General features: G+C 51.7%; 2 protein-coding genes across 2 annotated transcripts in view; one reads left to right on the forward strand and one right to left on the reverse strand.

The window, feature by feature from the left end:
- The window catches only part of HMGXB3 (HMG-box containing 3), a 28,695-nt gene extending 26,770 nt beyond the window's left edge, over positions 1–1,925 (forward strand). Inside the window, 1 exon segment of the mRNA XM_032468719.1 lies at positions 1,824–1,925. Coding sequence (XP_032324610.1) covers positions 1,824–1,925 — 102 coding nt within the window.
- Positions 1,926–3,867: 1,942 nt separating this feature from the next.
- Positions 3,868–19,333, reverse strand: CSF1R (colony stimulating factor 1 receptor). The gene is made up of 10 exons (XM_032477098.1): positions 19,126–19,333; positions 14,837–15,094; positions 14,130–14,414; positions 12,368–12,504; positions 11,544–11,703; positions 7,188–7,374; positions 6,209–6,324; positions 5,918–6,038; positions 5,635–5,822; positions 3,868–4,094 (listed from the first exon to the last, which is right to left on the reverse strand). The coding sequence occupies exons 1-10, from the start codon at positions 19,172–19,174 to the stop codon at positions 3,883–3,885; spliced, it is 1,713 nt and encodes a 570-aa protein (XP_032332989.1). The 5' UTR covers positions 19,175–19,333; the 3' UTR covers positions 3,868–3,882.
- Positions 19,334–23,421: the final 4,088 nt, after the last annotated feature.

A 23,421-nucleotide genomic window follows, 5' to 3' on the forward strand; every position in this document is an offset into this window, starting at 1 on the left:
CTGCCCAGGGTGGCAGCTGCACGGGGGCATCATGCCAAGGGGTGCCCATGAGAAGTGCTGATGGAAGACCGAGTTTAGGTGGAAAGTGGAAGCTGGGCTAGGGTGGTGGAGGACACTGAGGCCCTGGGTCAGCAGTCCAACTCTCTTTCCGGCCAGTCCTGGGGGACAGGGACCAGCTGGGTTGTGCTTAGCAGCTGGGCTTCTCTGTGGGGCACCCAGCTGGGGGTGGAGGGAGGTGGCCTGTGGCTGAAGTCTCGCCAGGTTAAGAGAAAAGACTCCAGAGAGCCATAGGGAGGAGCTTCCAGAGGCTAGTTAGGGGGGAAAGACCGCAGTTAGACGTAAGGAAGAACTTCCAGCTTCTGATTCAGGAGGGGAGACTGGGTAAATTTAAAGACATCCTTGTCACGGCTTAGATGGAGAGGCTGAAACAGGATAGGAAGAAGTTCCTGAGTGTCAGAGGATTCAAACCCTGCGTGTGGGCAACTTCCCAACCCAAACGATGGAGACAGAACCAGGAAGGGATTCTTTGGCCTCCCCTGGCCACTTCCATCTCTAGGAGCCACTGTGGCAAAGGCTGTTTTTGCTCCTCACCACTTCTTCCTCCGGCCCTGCCGCTGGGCCTGAGTCAGCCCCCTCCCCACCCCACCCCCAGAAGGGCAGGGGATACTGGGGGAAGGGAGGGGGATCGAGGGAGGGAGAGGTTGCCTGGCTGGAACCTGACCTCTCTGAATCTCAGACCCTATACCTGGAGGAGGACGCAGCTCTCTCCCGCCTGCCTCAGGCATCCCCACTCCTCTTCCCGAAAAGTGGCCAGCAGCTCTGCTCAGCCTCTGCCATCCCTAGAAAGGGCTCCTGTGTGACTCCTAGGGGCCTCTACCGAGAAGGGCCAGTCCTCTGAAGGAGACCCCGACGGGGAGGCCGGGATGGGCCGCCACAAGCGGTTTCCTGATCATGGCAGTAGGAACAGTAATGTTATCAGCGAGTGCTCCTTGAGCACTTCCTGTGAGTGGGCGCTAGGCTACACACTCAACTTGCGTCATGTTATTTATTCATCACCACAGGCCCAAGGAACTTCCCCTTGGCTACTAAGGGGCATGGAATCATTTAGGTCCCACAACTCCCCATCTAGGCCTGCTGCTCTGGGCGGGCAGATGTTTTCTGTCTTAGGAAGATGGAGACCTGAACAATTCCCACCTGGAAATCTTGGGGACCCTTCTGGGCATCCCCAGTATACCACCAGTCCCCCGAGCTCAGTTCTGACCCCCAGAAGCCCAGCCTCCCTGGCCCCTTCACTCCTCCCTGCCTCATACCTCCACACATCCCTCCTCCTTCCAGCCTGCTGACTCCTGCCCTTTTCTCTTCCTCCTTGGTGCCCCCGTCTCTCTGGGGGCCAGAAAGGCGATGACTCAGCCCTGAGGCAGAAGCAACCCTTCCCTCAAACGGGGCTACCCCTCCCCTCCCCCCAGGCCAGGGCAGCCAGGACGGGCCAAGCGGGGTCCCCAGTGAAGGGCAAGTCTCAGAACCCCACGGGGCAGAGCAGAGGACACTTGGACGGCAAGCCCTGAGGCAGGGCATGACCATCCTGACCCGTCATGGTCTTGTGCCATGGGATGCCCTCCTTCTCTTGGCCTTGGGTGGGCTCAGGGGCCAGTTGAATTTGCTGGATGGGACAAGAGGTGACTGGGAGGACATGTTCCAAAAAAGGTCCCATGGAGGGTAAGGTGTCCCGACACTATGGCTGGCCAAGGGGGCTGAGCAGCCTAAAGTAGAAAGGAACCTGGAAGGGGAACTGGGCCCTTTTCTGGAATCTCTGCAGGGCTGAGGAGGCAGCTCTGTGGGGCACTGGGAGGCAGTTTTCGGCTTCATATAAGAAAGAACTTTGCAACAGAGCTGCCCAGAGAAGGAACGGGTGGCCACGAGAATGAGTGAAGTCCTGTCCCTGGAGGTGGGCAAGCAGGGCCAATAACCACCATATGTAGTCAAGACGCCCAACCTCAGATACCCGTCCAATCCCGAGTCATGCGCGAACTCGGGTTCCCCAGTCAACTTCCTGCAGGGATGAAGCTGAGCAGTTTCCATGCTGAGCACTGTCCATGCCCAGCACCCTCCTACGTCCTCGACATGCATTATCTCATTGAATCTTCAGGACGGCCCAAGGGGGTAGGGGCTGCCATTATCAACCCCATTTTACAGATGAAGAAACAGAAGCTTAGAAACACCAATTTTCCTAGAGTCTCAGAGACTAGCAAGGCAGAATTTGGGCCCAGATCTGTCTAACTCCTAACCCCTGGCTCTTAAATTAGACCATCAGTAGGCTCCTGGCATGTCAGAGGAGGAGGGCTGTTAAAGGTCACCCCATCCCATGGTACAGGTGAGGAAACTGAGGCCCAGAGAGGTCAATGAGTCATACCAAGTTCACATGGCAAAAGAGTCTCAGAGCTGGGCCCAGATCCCTCACTTCTTGACCTGGGCCCTGGATTTTGGAGGCTGCGCTCAGCGCAGCCTCCTCATGCTGGAGCTGGATGAGCAGACAGCCAACCCTGTGGGCCCCTGGGTACCTCCACCCTGCCATCTACCTGTCAACTCCGAGTCCTCTCCTCACACTACAACCCCCAAGGCAGGTATGGGGAAGAGAAGGCAGCAAAGGGGCCCACAAGGTGGGTTATTCACCCCTAACTCACATCACTCCCTTGTTCACATTCACTGAGACTTCAGGGCAGGGTTCAATTCATCAGACCACCACCCTGCCCCCACCTGAGTTCTCTTCCAGGCATCAATATTTCTGGAACTCCCCCTCACCTTCCCCCCGCCTGCCTCTTTGTACACATTGCCCTCCCCGCCACAGGTACCCTTCTCCTGAATCTTGTCTCTCCACTTGCTGCTAGCCCCATCCTCCAAAGTCTGTTCCCCCAGTGCCAAGCCACCTCCTCCGAGAAGTCTCCCTTCCCTGCCAGCCTGAAGAGATCCCTCCACATCTGGCCTCCCACTGCCTTCTGGCCTGGTCCTCTCAGTGCCTGATTGCACCAGACATGGTCTTCTGCGTAGGGAGGCAGTGAGGCCAAGTAGTGGAGGGGGATGAGGGGGGACGGGCTCCGGGGGACGAGGCAACAGGGCCCCCGGGGCAGGTACCGCAACCTTGCCGAGGCTGTTTTCTTACTGTAAGATGTTGATTGCTCTAGTCCCTGTCTCCACACTGTTGTGAAAATAAGCATAAGTTGATTGGATGTTTCGCAAAATGGTTAAAAAACATGGTTTTTTAAAAACCAGCTTCTGCCATTGACCAGCTGTAGACTAGGGCAACTGTCTCAACCTTTGGGAACCTCAGCTTCCAACCCTGTAAAATGGGGTTAGTGATACTACCTACGTGCCGTGGCTGTGGAGGGCAGTAAATGAGAATGCAGGTAACACACTTCATAAAAATGCCCCTAAAGTCACTATCACTGAGCACTCAAAGTGACAGGCCGTGCACTAAACCTCAAAATGCAAGGAACAGCAGCTTTGACTAATTGTATTATTACCATAATTAAGAGGATGACAGTGGACAGGCCTTCCCATCCACTACCTCACCTGCCACCTGACAGAGACAGGCCTGGCCCCGTCATGCCCTCTCTGTATGTCTGCAAGCCCCCAGCTAGGACTGGATCCATGTTCACTCTCCTGGAACCCACTGCTCTCCCCACTGCATCTTTCCCTCTGTAACCCACGCCCTCACTTTCATGGCCAGTTGATAACCATCTTTTGCACTAGACAGCGAGCCCTGTGAGGGCAGGACCTCAGAGTCCCTGAGTTCTGTCTCACCCAGCCACTCACAGTGGCATACAGGAGGTGCCCACTAAAGGGCTGCTGGCTGGCTGAATAACTGGCTGACAGATGAGTGGGTATTCAGCGGATGAGGGGTGGCTCCCCGCAGCCTGGTGGCGCTGCCCCAGGGCCCGGCTCACTGGGGTGCCTGGCTGCCCCCACCCTGCCCGGGCTCACCTGCTTGTACTTGTACAAAAGCAGCACGAGCAGCAGCAGCAGCAGCGCCATGATGCACAGACAGGCCATCAGCACCGGCGTGAAGAGGGGCTCATCCAAGGGCTGCGTGTGGGCTCCTGGAAGGGGCGGGACAGAGCGGTGAGCCGGCGGGAGGGGCCTCTGACACCCCCTGCCCCTACTGGAAACAGGCCAGCTGCCTGGAACACAGTAGCTGTCCTCTCACCAGGAAGCCTGCAGACCCCTCCAGTTCTGCTCATGCTCAGCCCCAAACCCTGCCCAGACTCACAGTCTCTGTGGCCGGGGGAGCCCCTCAGGTCACTGCACCCTGCCAGTGCAAGGAGCCTGTGCGGCGGCCTGGCCTGGGGCTCAGCCATGACTTGCACACCTACCCCAGTGGGGAGGCTCACCACCGACCCCTCTGAATAGCTCGCACAGAAAGACCTTCTAAAGGTCAGGCTGCAATCTGCCTCCCCAGCATTTTCTGCGGCTTCCCTGCGTGACCTTCGAAACCACACAGCGCTTCTGAGAGTCTGAAAGCCAGGCTCATGGACCCAGGGACTCCTCTTCCCAGATCAATAGCCTTAGTCCCCTTGATGTGTTTGGAAGGACATAATTTCCATCCCCTGGCCCAGATCAGCAGCGTGAGTCTGAGGCCCAACCGCACCTCTGCCACTTCTCCCAAAGCCTCAGGTTCGTCATACCCGAAGTGGGAAGGAAGACTGTCCTAACCTCCTAAGGTTATGTGAGTTTATTGCAATAATGCCATGTAAAGAGCTTAACATGATGCCTGGCACAGTGTAAGCCTTCAATAAATATTGGCTTTATATTTATTTGTAATATACAACCGCCAGCTGCAGGACAGAGCAGCTGAGGTGGTGGCACATGGGGTCCGACCTCAGCCACTCTTGCTCCAAGGCCAGCAGCTGGGGCACCTGGCGGGCTGCCTCTGAGCCAGGCAGAGGCTTCTGCTCTGTCCTCTGTGGGCCCAGAGAGCCTCACCGGGTCCTGGCACACAGTGGGGGGTTGAACTTGCTTGTTAGAGGCCTGGGGTGGGCCTGTGCAGCCTCAGTCCTCTCAGAGGACTACCCCACATTCAACTTTTGTGCAGCGCAGAGAAAGATGCCGCTTCCTGGAGACAGACACTACCGCCTCTGTGCCAGGGCTGGACAGCAGCCCCACTCTCGCACAGCGGCCCTGAATGGCACAGGAAGGGAGTCTGGGAGGGACAGAGAAGGCCATCAGTGGTGGCCCCGGGGTGGGGGTGGGGGCCTGTGTTCATTTACCACCTGTCCATATCACCAGACTCTAAGCTCCGTGGAGGCACTGCTCCCCTGCACCGAGCATGTGCCTGGCACGCAACAGATGCCAAACACACACCTGTGAATTACTGAGTCAGTTAAGTGCAGGAACATGAGCAGAGGGAGGGGCCAGACGAGGCTGTGCCTGCTTCAGGCTGCTTGCTTTCTGGACCTCACGTCTGCTTCCCCTCTGTTCTCCCCATGGGTTCTAGACTTCCCCATTTCGCCACTTCAGGAGAGCTCTGGTCAGGAGGGGCCTGGAATCACACCCGGAAAGGTAGAACTCGTTCTGGCTGGGATTGGCCCTGATTCCTCCCCCTCCCCCTCCTGGCCTGGAGGAGGCAGGTCAAAGGCTCACCTACAGAGATGGGCCAGAAGGCCTGGGAGCTGTTCCCCACGCTATTGTGGGCCCTGCATTCATACGTCCTGTTGTGTTCCAAGGTTCCCGTGGCCAGCAGGCTCTGGACGATCACCTTGTGGAAGGGCTCCTGGCTTAGGACTTCAGGGTTTGGGTCCTCCAGGACCAGCATTTGGGTCTCATCACATCTGGGAAAAACAGCATGTGGCTCAGAGTTACCAGGGGCCCAGCCCCTGCCCCAGCCCATGAGCCTGGATGATGAAGGCAGGTGGAGCCCACTTACCTGTCAGTGTGGCCCCTGCACTGCACCCATGTCACACTGGGCTGGGGGTACCCAGAGGCCTCACAGAGCAGGGCTTTAGAGTCATTGATGAGGGTCCACGTGACCTTCACCTCTGGGGGGTCTGAGACAGAAAAGAAGAGCAGAGGAGGGAGGGATCAGCCCCAGAGGCCCCAGGTTCCCTCGTCTGACTGCCCCACCCTAAGCCTGCTCTCCCCCTCCCCAGCCTCCCCTAGCTCTTCTCTCCAGCAGTCCTGCGAACCCCATGTCCCCAAGCCCTGCTCCATCACTCACATAGAAGGGTGAGCTCAAAAGTCAAGGACTCCTCGTGTCTGGCATTGCTGGCCAGGAAGGAGTAGCGGCCGGCCTCAGAGGGCTTCAGGCGAGGCAGGGTGAGGACGGAGGTGTATCTGCGTGAGAGGAAAAGCCCTGGTATGGCCCCTGTCAGGTAAGTGGGCTCAGACCACCACCTTCAAGGGCTTTGTTTCATTTTTGGTAAAGTGTCCAGGGCACAAAGGCATTGGCTGAGCCAGGTATCCAGGCTGGGTGCCGCTGAGACATGGAAAAACCACCAACCCAATTTCCTTAATTGCCTCTCTCATCTGTAAAGCAGTTTTGTTCTGAAGTTTAGTAGATGTAAGTCTGTAAAGTGTTGACACTGGGAAGCACGTCACAGGCCTAACTGAATGCACCTACTTTCACCACCATCACTGAGTTGAACAATCCCTGCTAAAATGCCAGCTCCCAGGTCAGCTTCCATCCCTAAAGCGCCAACCCTGCCGAGAGGGACTATGAGAGGGAAGAGAGGCAAGAAGTAGCCATGGGGCTTCAGAGACCAGGGCTCAAGTCCTGATGTCGCCATTTCCTAGCTGTGTGACCTTAGACAAGTACTTAACCTCTCTGATCCTTTGCTTCCTTTTCTGTGAGGGTGACACCTATGGTAATAATTCAGACTTGGCCTGAGGATTAAAGGGATATGTATTCAGACTGCTTGACAGAGAGCCTGCCTATGAGAATGCACACCCCCAAGATACGGTAGAATTGTTGAGGATACAGGATCTCCCAAGAATATAGAGCAGAGGGACATACTAATTTGATCTACATCTTAGACACAAATGAATGACATTGAGGTTCTACAAAGTCAAGGAAAATGAGACTCAGAAAAGGGAAGGGACTTGCTCCAGGTCACACAGGACCCAAATGTCCTGACACGCGGCTGAAGCGTTCTCCAGCTGGCTGTGGGGCTAAGCAGATGGGAGCTAATAGGTGGTACCTGTATGTGTCCTTGATGGTTACAAAATTGAGCTTGGGTTGGTGGCCAAAGAAGGGTCCCTGATAGGTCCAGTTAAAACCTTTCAGGCTCGGGTAGGCTTCCACCTTGACTTTAAGTTCGAGCTTCTCACCCACGGTCACCTCCTGGAGGAGGTTCTGCTCAGAAGTCAAGTTCAAGTAGGCACTCTCTGGAAAGCAGAACACACAGAGCTCTGGCGTTAGTGGGAAGATGCCCCAGTTTGTTCATTTGGTGATGTGCCCAGTGATCTAGTCTTTCAGCTAGACCCTCCCTCAGCACCTACTGTGTGCCAGGCACACAGACCCCACCGCCAACCAAGACTTGCCCTCTGACATCTCTTTTCCCACTATCCACACCCCCAAAGCCCAGGGCTCTGAACTCTTCTGAGTTCCTGGGAGAACCTGGGCAAATTCTTCTCCTCCTTGGTGCCTCTACCTCTTTACTTATAAGATGAAGAGAATGAATATATCTATGTTGATGTAAGCTTTTGAAAATTTTTCTAGCAGTTAAGAAAGTCTGCTTCCCCCATCCACATACCCTCACCCATTTCCCCTTTTTCTGATAGCTTATTCAATGCAGCTTCCATATTCAGCTCTGAAGTGGGCTTGTGACCCAGGCCAGCCAATCAGGGTAATCTGTCCCCTTTGGACCAGTGATAGGTTTAGGGTAGGCACATGAGTCCATGACACTCATTTCCACGATTTTTGTTGGAACTGTGGGAAAAAAGAAGCCCTCATTCCACTGGAATCTCCAAGCTTGGTGCTGCCCCACAAGACAAACAGAGCTGAGAGTTGGGAAGCAACAGATCCTTGTCCACATCTGAACACCTAGATCCAACAATACCTGAAGCTCATATCCATGGGTTTTGTCACTATAAAGCCAATAAAATCCTCTTTGATTAGGTCAGTTTGAGTTCGTTTCTGTCATCTATATCGCAGGAGTCCTGACTGGTGAATGAAATGTTGCGTGAATGAAAATCAAGCTGCTCTGACTGAATCTCAGGCAAAGGAGTAGTGGCAAGAACCCCCATTCACTCAGCCTCTCTGTGCCTCTTATGGAAGTCCCGAAACGCCTTCTTAAAATCCCAAGGCTTTACAAAAATCCCTGGACTAGATGATCTCTAACAGCTCTTCTTCTTACTGCAGTCTATGAAATCTAAAATTCACTCTTCTACCCTGTGACGTGCCTGCTCAGAAAACCCCCATGACTCCCCATCACCTCCACTATTCAGCTTGGCATTCAAGGCTCTTCTCAAGCAGGTCTCCCTACGCCCATCTAGCCATCTCCCCTCTTCCTATGTATACGCACACACACACACTCAGTTCTCCATCCATCTTGGTCTCCCAACATCTCCTGAACACACCCGCGGTCGTTCCAACCTTGGATGCTGGGCTCAAATCGTTTCCTCTATCAGGAACCCTGTCTTCTTCCTCTCTTCTACTTAGCTCCTTCTCATCCTTCAAGACTCATCCCCATCAGGGAGGCTCCACCCGTCAGTCCAGGCTACCAGGAGCTCTCTCGCCACTGGATTCCTGTTGCCTTTTTTTGCTTTCTTTTTCTTTTTTAAATTGGGGTATGAGTTGATGTACAATATTATAAAGGTTTCAGGTATACAACAGTGATTCACAGGATTCAAAAGTTATACTCCGTTTATAGTTATTATAAACTCTTGGCCACATGCCCATGTTGTACAGTGTACGCTTGTAGCTCATCTTGTGCGTAACGGCTGTACCTCTTTAGTTCCCCGCTCCTCTGTGGCTCCTCCCCTTTCCCTCTCCCTACTGGTAACCACTAGATTGTTCTCTATATCCATGTGTCTGTTTTCTTTGTTACATTTGTCTCATTTTTCAGATTCCATCTCTAAGCGACAATATACAGTATTTGCCTTTGCGTCTGACTTACTTCTCTCAGCACAGTGCCTTCTGCTGCCCTCTTGGATCACGCGTTCATTAGGCTCCCTTCTGCCTCATGCATCTGGTTCTCCCTTTAGTTAGCTGTCTTCTCTTTCTGAGTTTGTCAGGTTTTAGGGCAAGGCCATTTTCTTGTTCTGTTTCCCCCTTAGCCATCTACTTATCTATCCACCCAAACTCTAACCACTTCCCACCATTACCACCCTAATCAAGCCGCCGTCACCTCCAGCTCGGACGACTGCCGTGGCCTCCTTACTCGTCCCTCTGCTTCTACCCTGGTCTCCCTCTAAACAGTCCTCCTCAAAGCACCCGACAGCTGTGTTACATCTTGTTCCATCCAAGTCAGGTCATGTCACCCCCGTCCTCAAACCCTCCGATGGCACTCTATCTCTGTCAAGAGGAAAAGCCCCGCTCCTGACCTTGGCCCGCAGGGGTCTTCCCCGTCCCCTCTCTGACCTCATCTTGTACCACTCTTCCTCTCGAGATCCACCCCAGCCACACGGGCTGACTTGCTCCTTGCAAGTGGCGAACACAGTTCTGCCTGAAGAACTTCGCATGCCCTCTGCCTGGAGCTCTCTTCTCCAAGATGCTACATGGCTTGCTCCTTCACCAACTTCAAGTCTTTGCTCAAATGTCAGCTCTCTGGTAAGACCTTCCTTGATGACCACCCTAATTTTAAACTGAAAACCCTATGAAAGTGATTTTTAAAAAATATTTTGCTTGTTGCTTACCTTCTCCAAACTAGAGTACAAACTTCACATGGGCAGGGATTTTTGTATCTGTTTCATTTGTAGCTGTAACCTCAGCATTTAGAAGTATCTGGCCAGAAGTGTGAAGGAAGACAAACATCTATTGAGTGACTGTTTGCCTACACTAGGAAACAGCAGGACTGGAACCCGTAACCGGGAGACAGTTCAGTGTTCTCTCCTCCCTTAGCCCTCAAAGCTCCTGGCATGGGGTGGAGCCCCCAGGAGAGCTTACACGATCCTGCAAATCTAGTGCATTGCTTATGCTATGAGGGTAGCAATTCTCATGCCTCCCCCAACTTCCCCTCAGTCTCCCATAACACTTATCACACAAGGTATGGCCAGACTGAAATGACTCCAAGCCTGTCCCCACTCTGAAGAAACTCCCCTCTGCTTCTGGATTCTCAGCCCAGTGACTGGCACTGCCTCCCACCCAGTCACTCTAACCAAAGGCCTGGAAGTCATCCTGGCTCCTTTCTCCTTCACCCCTACATCCCCGCAGCCACCAATTTTCCATTATCCCTCCTAAATCATTTTGGGTAACAGACTCTTCTGGGCCCCCACCATGGTCCAGCACTCTTCACCATCTCTAGCCTGGACCACTGCGTTAACTGCCCTGATGGGTCTCCAGCCTCTAGTCTCCCATCCTGTCCACATGACGTTGGGCTGAGCCTTCTCAAATAACATCTCCTCACACACTCTTAGACACTATTTACTCTGCCAGGTCCCATTCTAAGCACTTCAAGAATATGTATATATGTACACGCATACGTATTTTCATTTAATTCTCACAAGAACCTCTCAGTTACTGTTAGTATCCCCATTTTGCAGATGGGGAAATAGATTCCTCAACCTACGTAAGTCATTGGTGGAGCCAGGTTGGAATGTCACCCAGGACTGTGGCTCCTGGCCACCACACAGTGGCCTTCTGCGCATTCTGATCTCATCACTCTCCTCTTGAAAACCTTCAATGACCTCCCAATGGATATGATGCAAACCACCTGCCCACCTTGCCATCGGACAGCACCTTCATCCCTGCTTCCCTGTGGCCATCCTCACACTGCTCCACATCCGGGCTGTTGTCAGCTTCTTTGATGTCTCAAATGTTCTTTGTTCTCTTTGCCGCCGAGCCTTGACTATGCTGTTCCCTCTGCCAGGAGTGCTGTTCTCCTTGCTTTCCTACCCCTCTGCCTGGCTAACCCACCTCTATTCTTCTAGTCCTGGCTTAGAGACCACTTTGTCCAAGCCTGGATTGGGGGTCCCCCGTGGTGTTCCCAGGACAACCCATGATTCTCCTGTGGCCACACTGAGTGATCTGGTCACATATCCATGTGACCAGAGTATCCCAGGCATAAAGGAATGAATGAATGAGTGAACAGTGAAGCCCAGGAGGGAGCTACCAGACACCAATCCCCAAAGAGAACACAATGATGCTAGAATGAAATGCAGCCATGCAGCCACGCACTGTAGGAGCTTCAGGGCGGGAGAGGGGGATTCTGGGGGTAATCTGGGAAGGCTGCCAGAGATGTGGCTCCCCAGCCAGGCCCAGGTTAAGAGGATTCCTGTGAGCTATTCTAACAGTATCTCCCCCTTCTCCACTATCAGCTCCCTCCTTAATCCCCTTGTACACCCCCCTCACCCCAGGATCCCTGTCAACCCTCCCCCACCACCCCGATGCTCACCTACCACCCGGAAGACCATGGAGGTGGAGCGGACACCCTGGGAATTGATGGCCACACAGGTGTAGTTGCCAGCATCTTGGAAGCCTACGTGATCGAGGCCGAGGGTCAGGACTTTTTGGTACCGGTTCTCATGGAAGTCAGATTGTTGAGAGATGGAGAGCTGCAGCCAGAAGGAATAGAAATGGTATACCGAGGTTCAGATCTGGGTTCAGATTCTCAGCCTTTAAGGATTACTATCTGCCTTTCCTTGGATGAGGGACTGAACTGAACCTCAGCTTCATCTGCCAAGTGGGGCTGACAGCAGCCCCATGCTCCTAGAGCTGTAATGAAGAGTGAGACACAGCCTGCAAATGGCAGAGGGCCAGGATGGGCGCACAGTAGGCACAGTGCAGAGGGGCGGTGTTCTTAGAAGCAGCCTCGTGTCATTTCCTCCTGAGAAAACTCCCTCTTCCTTCCTCACTCCAGAGTTTTTCTGAAATGACCTTTATATCCCTGGGCTTCAAGGGTGGCCGAGGAACCCCCTGCTAACTCAGAAGTGAGCTGACACGTGGCTCTCATCTATGGCTGGGGCAAAGGTCATGGGTCAACGGGGTGGAATACTGTCCCCTCCCCGCAAGATTCAGTGGCATGAGCCTGAGTCCTTTTTCTGGATCAGCTACTGACTGGCAGTGAGATGTTGGGTGTGTCCACTCCTCTCCCTGAGCCTTGGCTGTGCCTTCAGCCCAGAGAGCCAGCTTGAGGCGAGGCCAGGGGCTCTACCCTGCAGGGCCGGGCATGCAGGGGTGAGGGGCCGACTGCACCCTGCTGTCTCCCCAAGGACTGACCTTGGTGTCTCCGCGCTGGAGGAAGACGTCGAAGTTGACATCAACGTCACTGGCTGAGCACACGATCTGGGCAGCCTCTCCCTGAATCTGCACCAGCTCTGCAGGCTTCAGTGTCAAGGTCGGGGGCCCTGGGACGACTGAGATCAGGGGAAGACTGCCATGAACTCTCAGGCCAGAGCAGGCACTCTGCTTCCTGCCATGGGCCAGGCTCCCATCCCAAATCCTGGGAGGCAGCCCTGATGCCTCAGTTTTCCCCACAACATGTCCTGTTTCCTAAATAGAGCTTGAAAAGTTCTCTTCCCTCCGTCACCACCGCCGCTGCCCTCTCCCCAGTCTCACCATCACTCTATGCTCTGGACTCCCACAGCCACCAGGGAGGCCTCCCTGCTTCGTCCCTGACTCCTCACAGCAGCCTAAGTGAGCTCTTTAGAATGAAAACTGGATACTGCCCCTCTCCTGTGCCAATACTCGAAGGCTTCCCATCACTCGCAGAATAGAAGCTGAAGTCTCTCCCCTCCCCAAGCCCTGTTCCCGACGCCTGCACACCTGCTAGCCTTGGCTCGCCACGCCGCGGCCACCGCCTTTCCCACCCGGACCTCGCACCTGCCCTTCCCTCCGGGAAAGCTCCCTCCTGCACTTTGGTTGGTTGCTTTCAGATCTTTAGCTCAAATGTTCCTCAGAGGCCTCCTGGGACAGTTTAGCTGAATTTGTCCCACCCCCGACCCCAGTTTCTCCAGCGTGGTTTCTTGTTCACTGTTGGTATTTACTTTCTCTCTAGTCCATCTTCCTGGTTAAACACTTAGCCCAGTGCCTGACACATAGTAGGCATTGAATTAATATTCGTGGCTGTGCTGTTGTTGAAAAATAATCTAATTCCATTTCTCAAGGTCCAGAGACACTAGGGAACTCACCCCTGGTCACTGAGAGGGTCACAGCAGAATTAAGGCCCAGGGCTGTTGGCTCCCAGCCAGCCCGGGGCTCCCTCTGCAAGATGAGGTGCAGGCAAAGAGCCCTCATGACCTTCTCTGCACACAAAGTAGGGGCCTGTGACTCTCCGCAGAGGTTTCGTGGCCTCAGAGTGCAGGGCCTTGGGCCAGCCATGCCGCTCTGACCCTGGCCTCACGACAGGCACCTTATTCCTGCCTGAAGCCCAGGTTCTGAGTCTGGGGCCCTGCTGACTCACACTAGCCCTTCCAGAAGCCAGAATCCCATCCATCAGCCCAGCAGGGACAAGGGGGAACATGAATGAGGCTTCACCACCAACGGTGCCCCCAAGTAAGAGGTGTCTCATGCACCCATCACCCCCCGGCCTGGGCACCAGGCAGGGCACTGAGTGGGAAATCCACATCTGAGGGTGTGGGAGAGCTTCAGGCCCTCCTTCCATCCCTGAAACACTCAGTTCCCACCTCACAGCTGTGTACCTGCTGTTCCCTCTGCTGAAGCGGATCTTGGCACAGCTACCTTCTTCTCATAATTCACATTTCTGCTCAAGAAAACTGTCACTCTCTCTGCAGGGCTCCCCCCCACCCCAGTCTCTATTCCATCACCCATTTAATGATGTTCACAGCCTATCTCATGATCTGAGATCACCTTGCCTACTGAGATACTGACTTGCATGTGGTCTGCGTCCCTGTACCCGACACCTTGATGTCTTGCCCTGTAGGTGACTGTGGGGCAACTGGAAGGAAGAAGAGAAAGCAGGTGCCCCCGTTCCTTCCCGTCAGGCCAGGTGCCAGCTCTCCGTCCCTCCCCGCCCACGCACCTCTCTGCACTTTAAGCCGGATGCCGATCGACGTCACTGTCCTGCCGCCTACCCGAGCGCTGCACTGGTAGTCCTGGCTTTCAATGAACTTGGCCTTGTGGATGGTGAAGCCATTCCAGGGCGAGAAGGAGTAGTTAGTTTGGCGCAAGACAGGCCGGCCACGCACCCGCACCAGCGAAACGCTCGCCGCCAGTTCCGGGTCAGTGAGCAGGCAGGGCAGCAGCGCATCCTGACCCTCCAGCGCCGTCACCTCCTGGGCCAGAATCTTCCAGGGCCGAACAGGGTCTGGGGTAGAAGGAGACAGGATTAGTGCCCTCCCTTCAGCAGGATAAGTGGTCCCTGGACAGTGGTGATGAGGAGGCTTAGAAATACTGATCACTTGCTTGAAGTCACACAAAACCAAGGAAGCTCGGCTGATGCCTGGGGCTCTGGACCCAGGTCCAGCCCCACTACTTGATGCTGTGTGACCTTGGGCAAATGACTTAACCCTTCTAAGCCTCTGAAAAACGAGCATAATCACAGAATCACCTCACAGGGTTGTTGTGAAGACTACCTTAGAAACACTGCCATAGGTCCTTGTTCGTGGCAGGCTCAGTAAAGGTGGAGCTGGTATGTTATGACTGTTAAAATTACAGCCCAGCCCTCCAGCCCATTCCTGGTGGGCACTGCTTGGCTAGTCCTCCTGGGAGTGGCCTCAGAGTCCTTACCTTTGACGTAGAGGTGGATGGTAGCACTGCCCCCCAGGGAGTCTCCAAGCTCAGTGCAGCGATACGTCCCCGTGTTTTGGAAGGTAGCATTGTTCGTGGTCAAGACGCTGCTGGGGGCATCAGGGTCCAGGGTCCAGTAAGAAGAAATGGGGCCGTCCCATTCCACACTGCCATTGCTCACACATCGCAGGGTCACAGTTGTGCCGGGCTCCACAACCAGCTCAGGGCCACTGGGTTCAATCACTGGGACCCCCTGACCTGGTGATAGGTGGTGGTAAACAGAAGTGAGGCCTGAGGTCACAACCCCTGGTCCACACCCTGCCTCTGAGATGGGTGCTGCCCTAGCAGGGCTGGTTCTGGTTCTGGGGTCCAGCTGTGACTTGCAGGATCGCCTTGAACAAGCTGCTGCCCTTCTCTGGTCATTTGATCAGCCCCCTACCCCAAACCTGCTGCTGATGCACTGATGGCTCTGATACCCACAGCAGTCCCCTTCTCTGCCAAGGGAGATTTCTTGGCCTTCCGCCTAGCCACCGTCCCATGGGGATCTCCCAGCCTCCAGCCTCAGTCTTCCCAGCTGCATCATTCCCCCCAGGAATGGACTCCCTTAGTCCTATGTACGAGTGGGGTGCAACCCTGATGCCAAGCCCAGGGCCTGCCTCAACACAGGAGCCTCAAGCAAGCAAAGGAAGCAACAGAACATTCATGGCAAAGTCCTCCATGGGTGGAAGAAAATGGGTGTAGGATCTTAGCCCAGCAGAGTTAGAAATGTTCAGGAGCTTTCTGTGTGCCCACTCCTGTCACTGGACATCTGGTCTGTAGCACAGTGGGATAGTTCAGAGGCTCTGTGCCTCAGTTTCCCCACTTATAAAATGGGGACCATAATTGCACCCATTTATTGGGATGTCAAGGGGTTTAAATGTATGGGAAGCCTTCAGAACATCACCTGCTCGCCTGTCACCAAATGCTCAGTAAAGCCTAGCCTTTATGTTTATTATCTAGTTTACCCCCAGCAGCCCACCCTGATACCCCAGCACTGCTGTGTTTAGTGGGGAGACGGTCTCTTTTAAGGAAAATTTTCTTGAAGGAGAAAAGAGAACTTGAAACTCATCCCAGGCCCTCCGGGAAGAAGGCCCACTGGCTCTGCAGCGTCAGCATTTCTCCAGGGCCTAAAATAGGGGCACAGGAGGGAAGTGAGAGCTGATTCAAGGCCCTGGAGGGGCTGCCAGGCGCCCTCTGGCCTGCACAGGCGGAAACACATTGCTGGCACCAGGCTCGGGCCCGGTTTCCGCTCAGCCTGCAGCCCTTCTCCCAGGGATGGTCTCACTTCTGCTTCCTGGCCACTGTCCCCTCTAGGGGAGAGACTTCTGCCCCAGGAGAGGGAGTACCACCTGCTGGACATCAGCACGTCCTGGCTTGTGGGACCTGGCTCTGACACTGACCCACGAGGTACCTCTGGTTGAGTTCCAGTGATGGGGACACAGACACCAGCCCTGAAGGCACCAGGTAAATTCAGGGCTGCTCCAATGTCCCACACAAAAGCTCCTTAAATGAATCTTTCCATCCCACCAACCTCTGCCATCATCATAGGCTCCAGAATCAGAAAGATCTGTCACGTGATTTCAGGGTGGCTTAATTTGTTTTGATTTTGTATCCATCTGAGGTATGCAGCCTCTCCACCCGAGCTTCTGATCAGCATAAAGGATTGAGTGAACTGGTGAATACAGCCTAGGCCAACGGGTGGGGGGGGGCAGGGGGGAGTAGCCAGCCCTCCAGTGCTGTGTGACACCAGGGAGAGGAGCAAGTGGCATTTCTGACGGGCTGTTGGCAAATCCCAGCAGAGCAGGTGCTGCTCTATCGCTGCTGCAGCCACGCAGGTCCCCCAGCTGGGCTGTTACAGGGAAGAGCCGGGACTGTGGGGTCACACCGGCGAGGGTCTGAAACTTGGTTCTCTGCTGCTAACTGGGTGGGTTGCTTAACCTCTGACCTTCAGGCTACTCTCCCTTCCAATGGGAATAATCTGAGTTCTCACCTCTGAGAAGTCTCAGGAGGATTCAATGAGGTGATACTCAGCCACTAACTCAGTCAACTCTCCTGCCCTGGGTTACTGCTCCAACTGCTCCCTTCCTTCTGGTCCTGACACTGATAGCTGAAGTTTTTAACATTTAAAGGTCATACAGTCTATGCTTTAACACCCCGCGGTCTCGGATTCTGTGGCTCCGCGTTCTGTTTCTGCTGCTGCCTGGTCTCACAAGCGCCTTCTCCCTTCCCCCGTCCTGTCCTCTGGCCCAGCCTTGGCCTCCTGGAAGTGTAGTCAGAGGCATCTGTCCTGTTTTGTATGTCCTGTTGTCTCAGATACTCACACAGGACAAGGCTGACAGCCTCAACTTCTGCCCTAGTGCCCTGCTGCTGGCTTGGCTGGCAGAAGGGAAAGCCTGCTCAGGCCTGCCCTCCCTAGCCTGGTGCTGGACCCCTGCTTCCCCTCCACTCCACCATCTCGGCTGCCCAAACCTTTCCACCCGCTTTGACTTGCCTGGGAGACCCCTCCATCATCAGCTCTCAGGCTGTGCTCCAACCTCCACTCCACTCACCCAGCACACACACACACTGCACACCAAAACCTGGGGCAGTCCCCTCCTCAGCCTAGGGTCTTAGCGAGCCTCTCCTGGTCTCTAGGGTGTTCTGACCCTGTCCGCCAGCTTTCTCACAGCAGCCCCCTGTACTTCTCCTCATTCACCTGCTGGTCTACTGAGCTGAAAGCTTGTTTCCAGCCTACTGTCCCCATCTCTTCTTTCCTTTGGGGCTAGATGCTGGATAGCCACCCCCTCCTCCCAGCAGTGCTGCCCTGCAGGCAGGTTCTGGACGTGAAGACAGGACAAGGCAGGGAAGTAAAACCCATGGAGCTTTTTAGCGTGAAGGGAATATTCTCTATCTAAATTGAGATGATGTCAAACTCATCACTTGTCAAAACTCATCACTGGACACTTAAGAATGTGCTTTCTACTGTAGGTAAGTTACATCTCAGTAAAAAAGGAGAGACACTCAGTGGGATTAACTGGGCCAGAAAAAGATCTTCAGGGAGCCATCTCTTCATTTGGGACCAGACGCACCTATTCCCCAGGGTCCTGCAGCCTAGGACAGAGGGGAGGCCAGAGCAGAGGCTGCTGTTCCACTCCAACCCCAATCCCCACCCTTCTCCGAGTTCCCTCCAAACAAGCAATATAACATGTGTTTGCTGGGCCAACTCGCACTACAAGCCAAGCACTCAGCCCCCCACCTCCAGTTAGACACCCTCTTAGAAGGAGATTCTGCATCACTGCCGCTGCCAGAGGGGCAGAATTAGGGTGGGGTCTGCCCCACAGCTCTGTCCTGAGGCCCAGGAAACTGTGTTTAGGAAGGCTCTAGGCTCCTGTCCTCCCCCAGGCAAGCCTCTACCCTGTACTCTCTCCTCCCAAATTTACTTCTCCTGAAGGTGCGGAGGGTACAGCTCAGTGGCAGAGCACATGCTTAGCATACATGGGGTCCTGGGCTCAATCCCCAGTACCTCCATTAAGAAAAACAAATTAATAAAAATAAAATAAACCTAATTACCAAGTCCTCCAAAACTTTTTTTTTTTTTTTTTTTAATTTACCTCTCCTGAGCCCTGAGCCAGAGACGCTAAACTCTTACTTCTCCTTCTGAGCCCTTACCCAAGGCTTCCAAGGAAGGACCACTGTGTCTTCAGACCTTTCCAAGTCAGGTCCTTCCTAGTGAGTCACAGGCCAGCCGAGCCATTGGGGGTTCTCTGGGGGCCTCCCTACTCAGTGTAGATCTGGACCAGCAGCATTGGCATCTCCTAGGAGCTTGTTAGTAATGCAGAATCTCAGGCCACACCTGAGACCTACTGAATCAGAATCTGCACTGTAACCAGATCCCCAGGGAATTTGCACACACAGTGAAGTCTGAAAAGCATTTAGTTTAGTCCATCGCCATCCCCAACAACCTGCTATTGACCGAAGCCCTGAGATCATTAGAAACATGTTCAGCACACACGGAGAGTCAACATTCGAGGTGGGACAGATCAGCAGCCCTGGCCAGGACGGTTCCACCCCACTCACACCCTTTTTTTTTTTTTTTTTTACCCCCACTGCCTCTGCGAAGCAGACACCCACAATCCTGCAGTCCAAGGCTGGGGAGATGGAAGCACAGACTGAGGACACCCAGTAAGGGGCAAAGGTTTACAGAGCCCTTCCACACGGACCCTTCTCTGTCACACCCCTGCCACCCCCCAAAGCCCCAGCTCTGCTCTTACCATGCCAGGTTGTGGCCACCAGCAGGATCAGCAGAGCCCCTGGGCCCATGGCCTCAGCAGGGAGGTGGCAGGTTGATGCAGGCTTGGGGGTAGGCAGGGAACTCGACTCCTGGCTACCAGCTCCGCAGGGACTAGCACCACTGGACACACGTTCCTCTCCACTGCACTGGCTGTTTGTCTTGTTTTCCTCTTCCTCCTTCTCCTTGGGCTGATCCCCCTCTTCCCCTTTTAGCTAGGCAAGGCAACCACAGAGTTTGGAAATCTTGGCTTAAGAAAAAAAATAACACATACACAAAGCCATGACCCCCAGGGGGAAGGGCTGGAGTCTGGGGCAGAACTGGCTAAGTATGGGGCCTTTCTGAAGCCTCCACCAAGGGTCCCCTTGCCCAGGGTCACACATTCTCTCAGTAGCACAAACAGGTGTCTTCAGAGGGGCCAGGTGGCTCTGGCTGAGCTGAAAGGGAAGTTGGGTTGGTCTGGGAGAGCCTGATAATAGCATCAAGAAGCTTCCATTTACAAGACACTCAGAAACCAAGCCCTTTACATTCAGTGTCTCTTTTGGTTTCCACAAAAAAAAGTTTTTATGGTAGGTACCATTGTCATTCCCATTTCACAGATGGGGAAACTGAGGTTCAGAGAGCTCAGATACTGTAAACTTGCCCACGGTTACATGGCTACCAAATGGTTGAGCTGGAATGCGGATCCAGGTGGCCTGGATGTAGAACTGCCTTTCTGTGGATTAATTACATTTGTTTATTTTCAGAGCGACTCTAATTGTGCTACTATATATCTTAAGAAAACTGGCATTTCTCTCTCCTCTCCTTTTCTAGAGGCAATTGCTTTCACCCCTTTCAGTTTATTCTTTTAGTGTTTTTCTTCGTATTTCTATTAACATGGTTGTCAGTTACTTCTTGAAACCAAAAAATTTCCAATAGAACATTGATCCAGAAAAATGATCATTCTTTCCATCTGCTTAGATACATTTTTTTATAAACATTTTTTTCAGGAAGTATTTTTAACCTTTAGTAATCATAAATACCAACCAAAATTGACTCAAGAAACAGAAACTAACTAGACCTATAACTAGCAGAGATTGAATCAATAATCAAAAACCTCCCCAAAAAGAAAAGCCCAGGACCAAAGAGTTTCACTGGTGAATTCTCCCAAATATTTAAAGAATTAGCCCCAATCCTTCTCAAACTCATTCAAAAAATAGATGAGGGAACATTTCTAAATTCATTCTATGAGGCCAGCATTATCTTGATACCAATGGACAGACAAGAACATCACAAGAAAACTGCAGACCAGTATCCTTTGTGAACATAGATGCAAATATATTCAATAAAATATTAGCAAACCAAACCCAACAGTATATTAAAGTGATTATACACCATGACCAAGTGGGATTTACCCCAGAAATGCAAAGATGGTTCAACACATGAAAAATCAACCTAGTACACCACATCAGCAGAACAACAAAAGTCCCACATGATTATCTTAATTGATGCAGAAAAAACCCTTTGACAAAGTTTAACATACTTTCATGATAAAACATGCAAAAGACTAGGAATAAGAAGGAACATTCTCGGGGGGAGGTTATAGCTCAAGTAGTAGAGCGCAGGCTTAGCATGCGTGCATGAGGTCCTGGGTTCAATCCCCAGTACCTCCTCTAAGAATAACTAAATAAATAAACCTACTGAAAAAAAAGGACATCTTCAACATGATCAAGGACATACATAAAAAAGCTCACAGCTAACTCAATGATAAGACACTAAAAGCTTCCCCCTCCCACCCCCACCCTCAGATCAGTAACAAGGCAAGGATGCCTGCTCTCACCAGTTCTAGTCAACATGGTACTGGAGGTTCTAGTCAGGGCAATCATGAAGAAAAGAAATAAAAAGCATCCCAATTAAAAAGTCAAACTCTCTCTCTTCACAGATGCCATAATCCTATATACAGAAAAATCCTAAAGAATCTATAAAAAAAACAATTAAAAACCCCAAATCTATTAGAGCTAATAAATGTATCCAGCAAAGTTACAGGATGTAAGATCAACACACAAAGCTCAAGCATATTTCTATACACTAGCAGTGAACAGCCCAAAAAGGAAATTAAAAAAATAATTTTATTTGCAAGGGCATCAAAATGAATCCAAGACATATACACTGAAAACCACAGCACATCACTGAAAGAAGTTAAGAAGACTCAACAAGTGGAAAGACATTTCTTTTCATAGATTGGAAGATTATAAAAACAGCAAAACTCCCCAAAGTGATCTATAGATTTAACACAGTACCTATCAAAACCCCAATAGCCTTCACTGCGGAAATGGAAAAGCTGATTCTCAAGATCATATGGAATTTCAAGAGATGCCCAATAACCAAATCAATCCTGAAAAAGAGCAAAATCGGGGTTACACTTCCTAATTTCAAAACTTACTACAAAGCTACAGAAAGCGACCACAGCATGGTGTTGGCGTAAGCACAGATACATACATCAACAGAATAAACTTGAGACTGCAGAAATAAACCTTCATATCTATGGTCAATTGACTTTCAACAAGGGAGTCAAAGCCATTCAATGGGGAAAAAACAGTCTTTTCAACAACTGGTGTTAAGAGAACTGGATACCCACATACAAAAGAATGAAGTTGGACCCTTACTTCACACCACACAAAAATTAACTCAAAATGGATCAAAGATCTAAATATAAAGGCTAAAACTATAAGATGCATAGAAGAAAGCATAGGGGTAAATATTCATGACCTGAACTTAGAAATGGTTTCATAGCTCTGTCACCGAAAGCACGAGCAACCAAAGGGAAAAAAAAGTAAATTGGACTTTATCAAAATTAAACATTTTGGTGCAAAGAACACTATCAAGAGAATAAAGACAGCACACAGAATGCAAGAAAATATTTGCAAACCATATATACGAGAGTTAAGTATGTAGAATATATATACACACATATCCTATAATTCAACAGAGACAAATACTCAATTTAAGAGTGAGCAAAAAAAATGGAATAGGTATTTCTCCAAAAAAGACATACAAATGATCAACAAGCACATGAAAAGATGCTCAACATCATTAGTCATCAGGCAAATGCAAATCAAAACTACAATGAGATATCGCCTCACACCAACTAGGTCAGCCGTAATAAACAAACCAGAAAATACTAAGTGTCAGCAACGATGTGGAAAAATTGGAACCCTTGTATATTGCTGGTGAGAAGGTAAAGTGATGCCGCTGCTGTGGTAATCAGTTTGACAGTTCTTCAAAAAGTTAAACACAGAATTACCCCGTGGCCCAGTAATTCTCCTCCTCCATGTGGCTGAGCAGGGCCTCGCTGCCAGGCAGGCACAGACTCCACCAGCGTGGCAGCGGTTTTGAGAAGAGAAAGAGCTTTACTGTGAGGTCAATCAGCAAAAAGAGGGAGGCTCTCAAATCTAGGGTTTAAACAGAAATTTAAAGGGTTAGGGAAATTTCCAACTTGGAAGCTGACTGGCTAGCCTTAAATCAGCCCCTAATAAACTACTTATGCTGCTGGAAGCCAGATTTTCCTTATTGAAGGACTTCTCACTGTGTAAAGGGCTCTGGCGGCCACATTTCCTCAGACTAAATATTCTTGGTTCCAGGGTCATCCTGGAGACATGGGCTCCCATCTGGCACAGGCGCAGTGCTGTCTCCCTCAAGTAACTCAAGGTTTAATTAATCAACAGCCTATTTATGGAGGCAAAACCAGTTTAAGCTGGTGCTGTTTCAATCCTCCCTCCTTTCTCGTACATTCCTCAGCCTTGATGGAAATAGGGGAATGACCGCTGTAGCTGCTCCCTGCTAATTAAGGGTGTGGAATTTTATAAAAGGAATGAAATTGAAGTATTTGTGAGTCCCACCTGAGTCCTGGGCAATCATCATGTGAGTGGGGGAGGTCTTTTTAAACATATAAGGGTTACATTTAGTTTGCAGCTGATTCTCAGCGTGCTGATTTTTCCATCTTGAGGAGGACCCAATCCCTTATGCTTATGCAGAGCAGGGGGACGTCTGTGGGAAATGTTAGTCAGCTAGAAGCATTTTACATATAGCAGATAAAGTAACAGCGGAGACTACCTGTTTTAGAGTATCTAATTCTTTTACAATATGATCATTTTCAAGACTGCAATAATACTTAGTCTTAAGGAAGGGTCTCGCACGTAACATTTCACAAAGGCTCAAATTGGAGCTTGCTTCTAGGGGCAACTCTCACCCTGAGCCGGGCAACTGGCAGGGCCTTATCTCAGATTAAGTTGGTTTCTTG

Source organism: Camelus ferus, chromosome 3 (assembly GCF_009834535.1).
Source record: "Camelus ferus isolate YT-003-E chromosome 3, BCGSAC_Cfer_1.0, whole genome shotgun sequence".
In the NCBI taxonomy this organism is placed as follows: Eukaryota; Metazoa; Chordata; class Mammalia; order Artiodactyla; family Camelidae; genus Camelus; species Camelus ferus.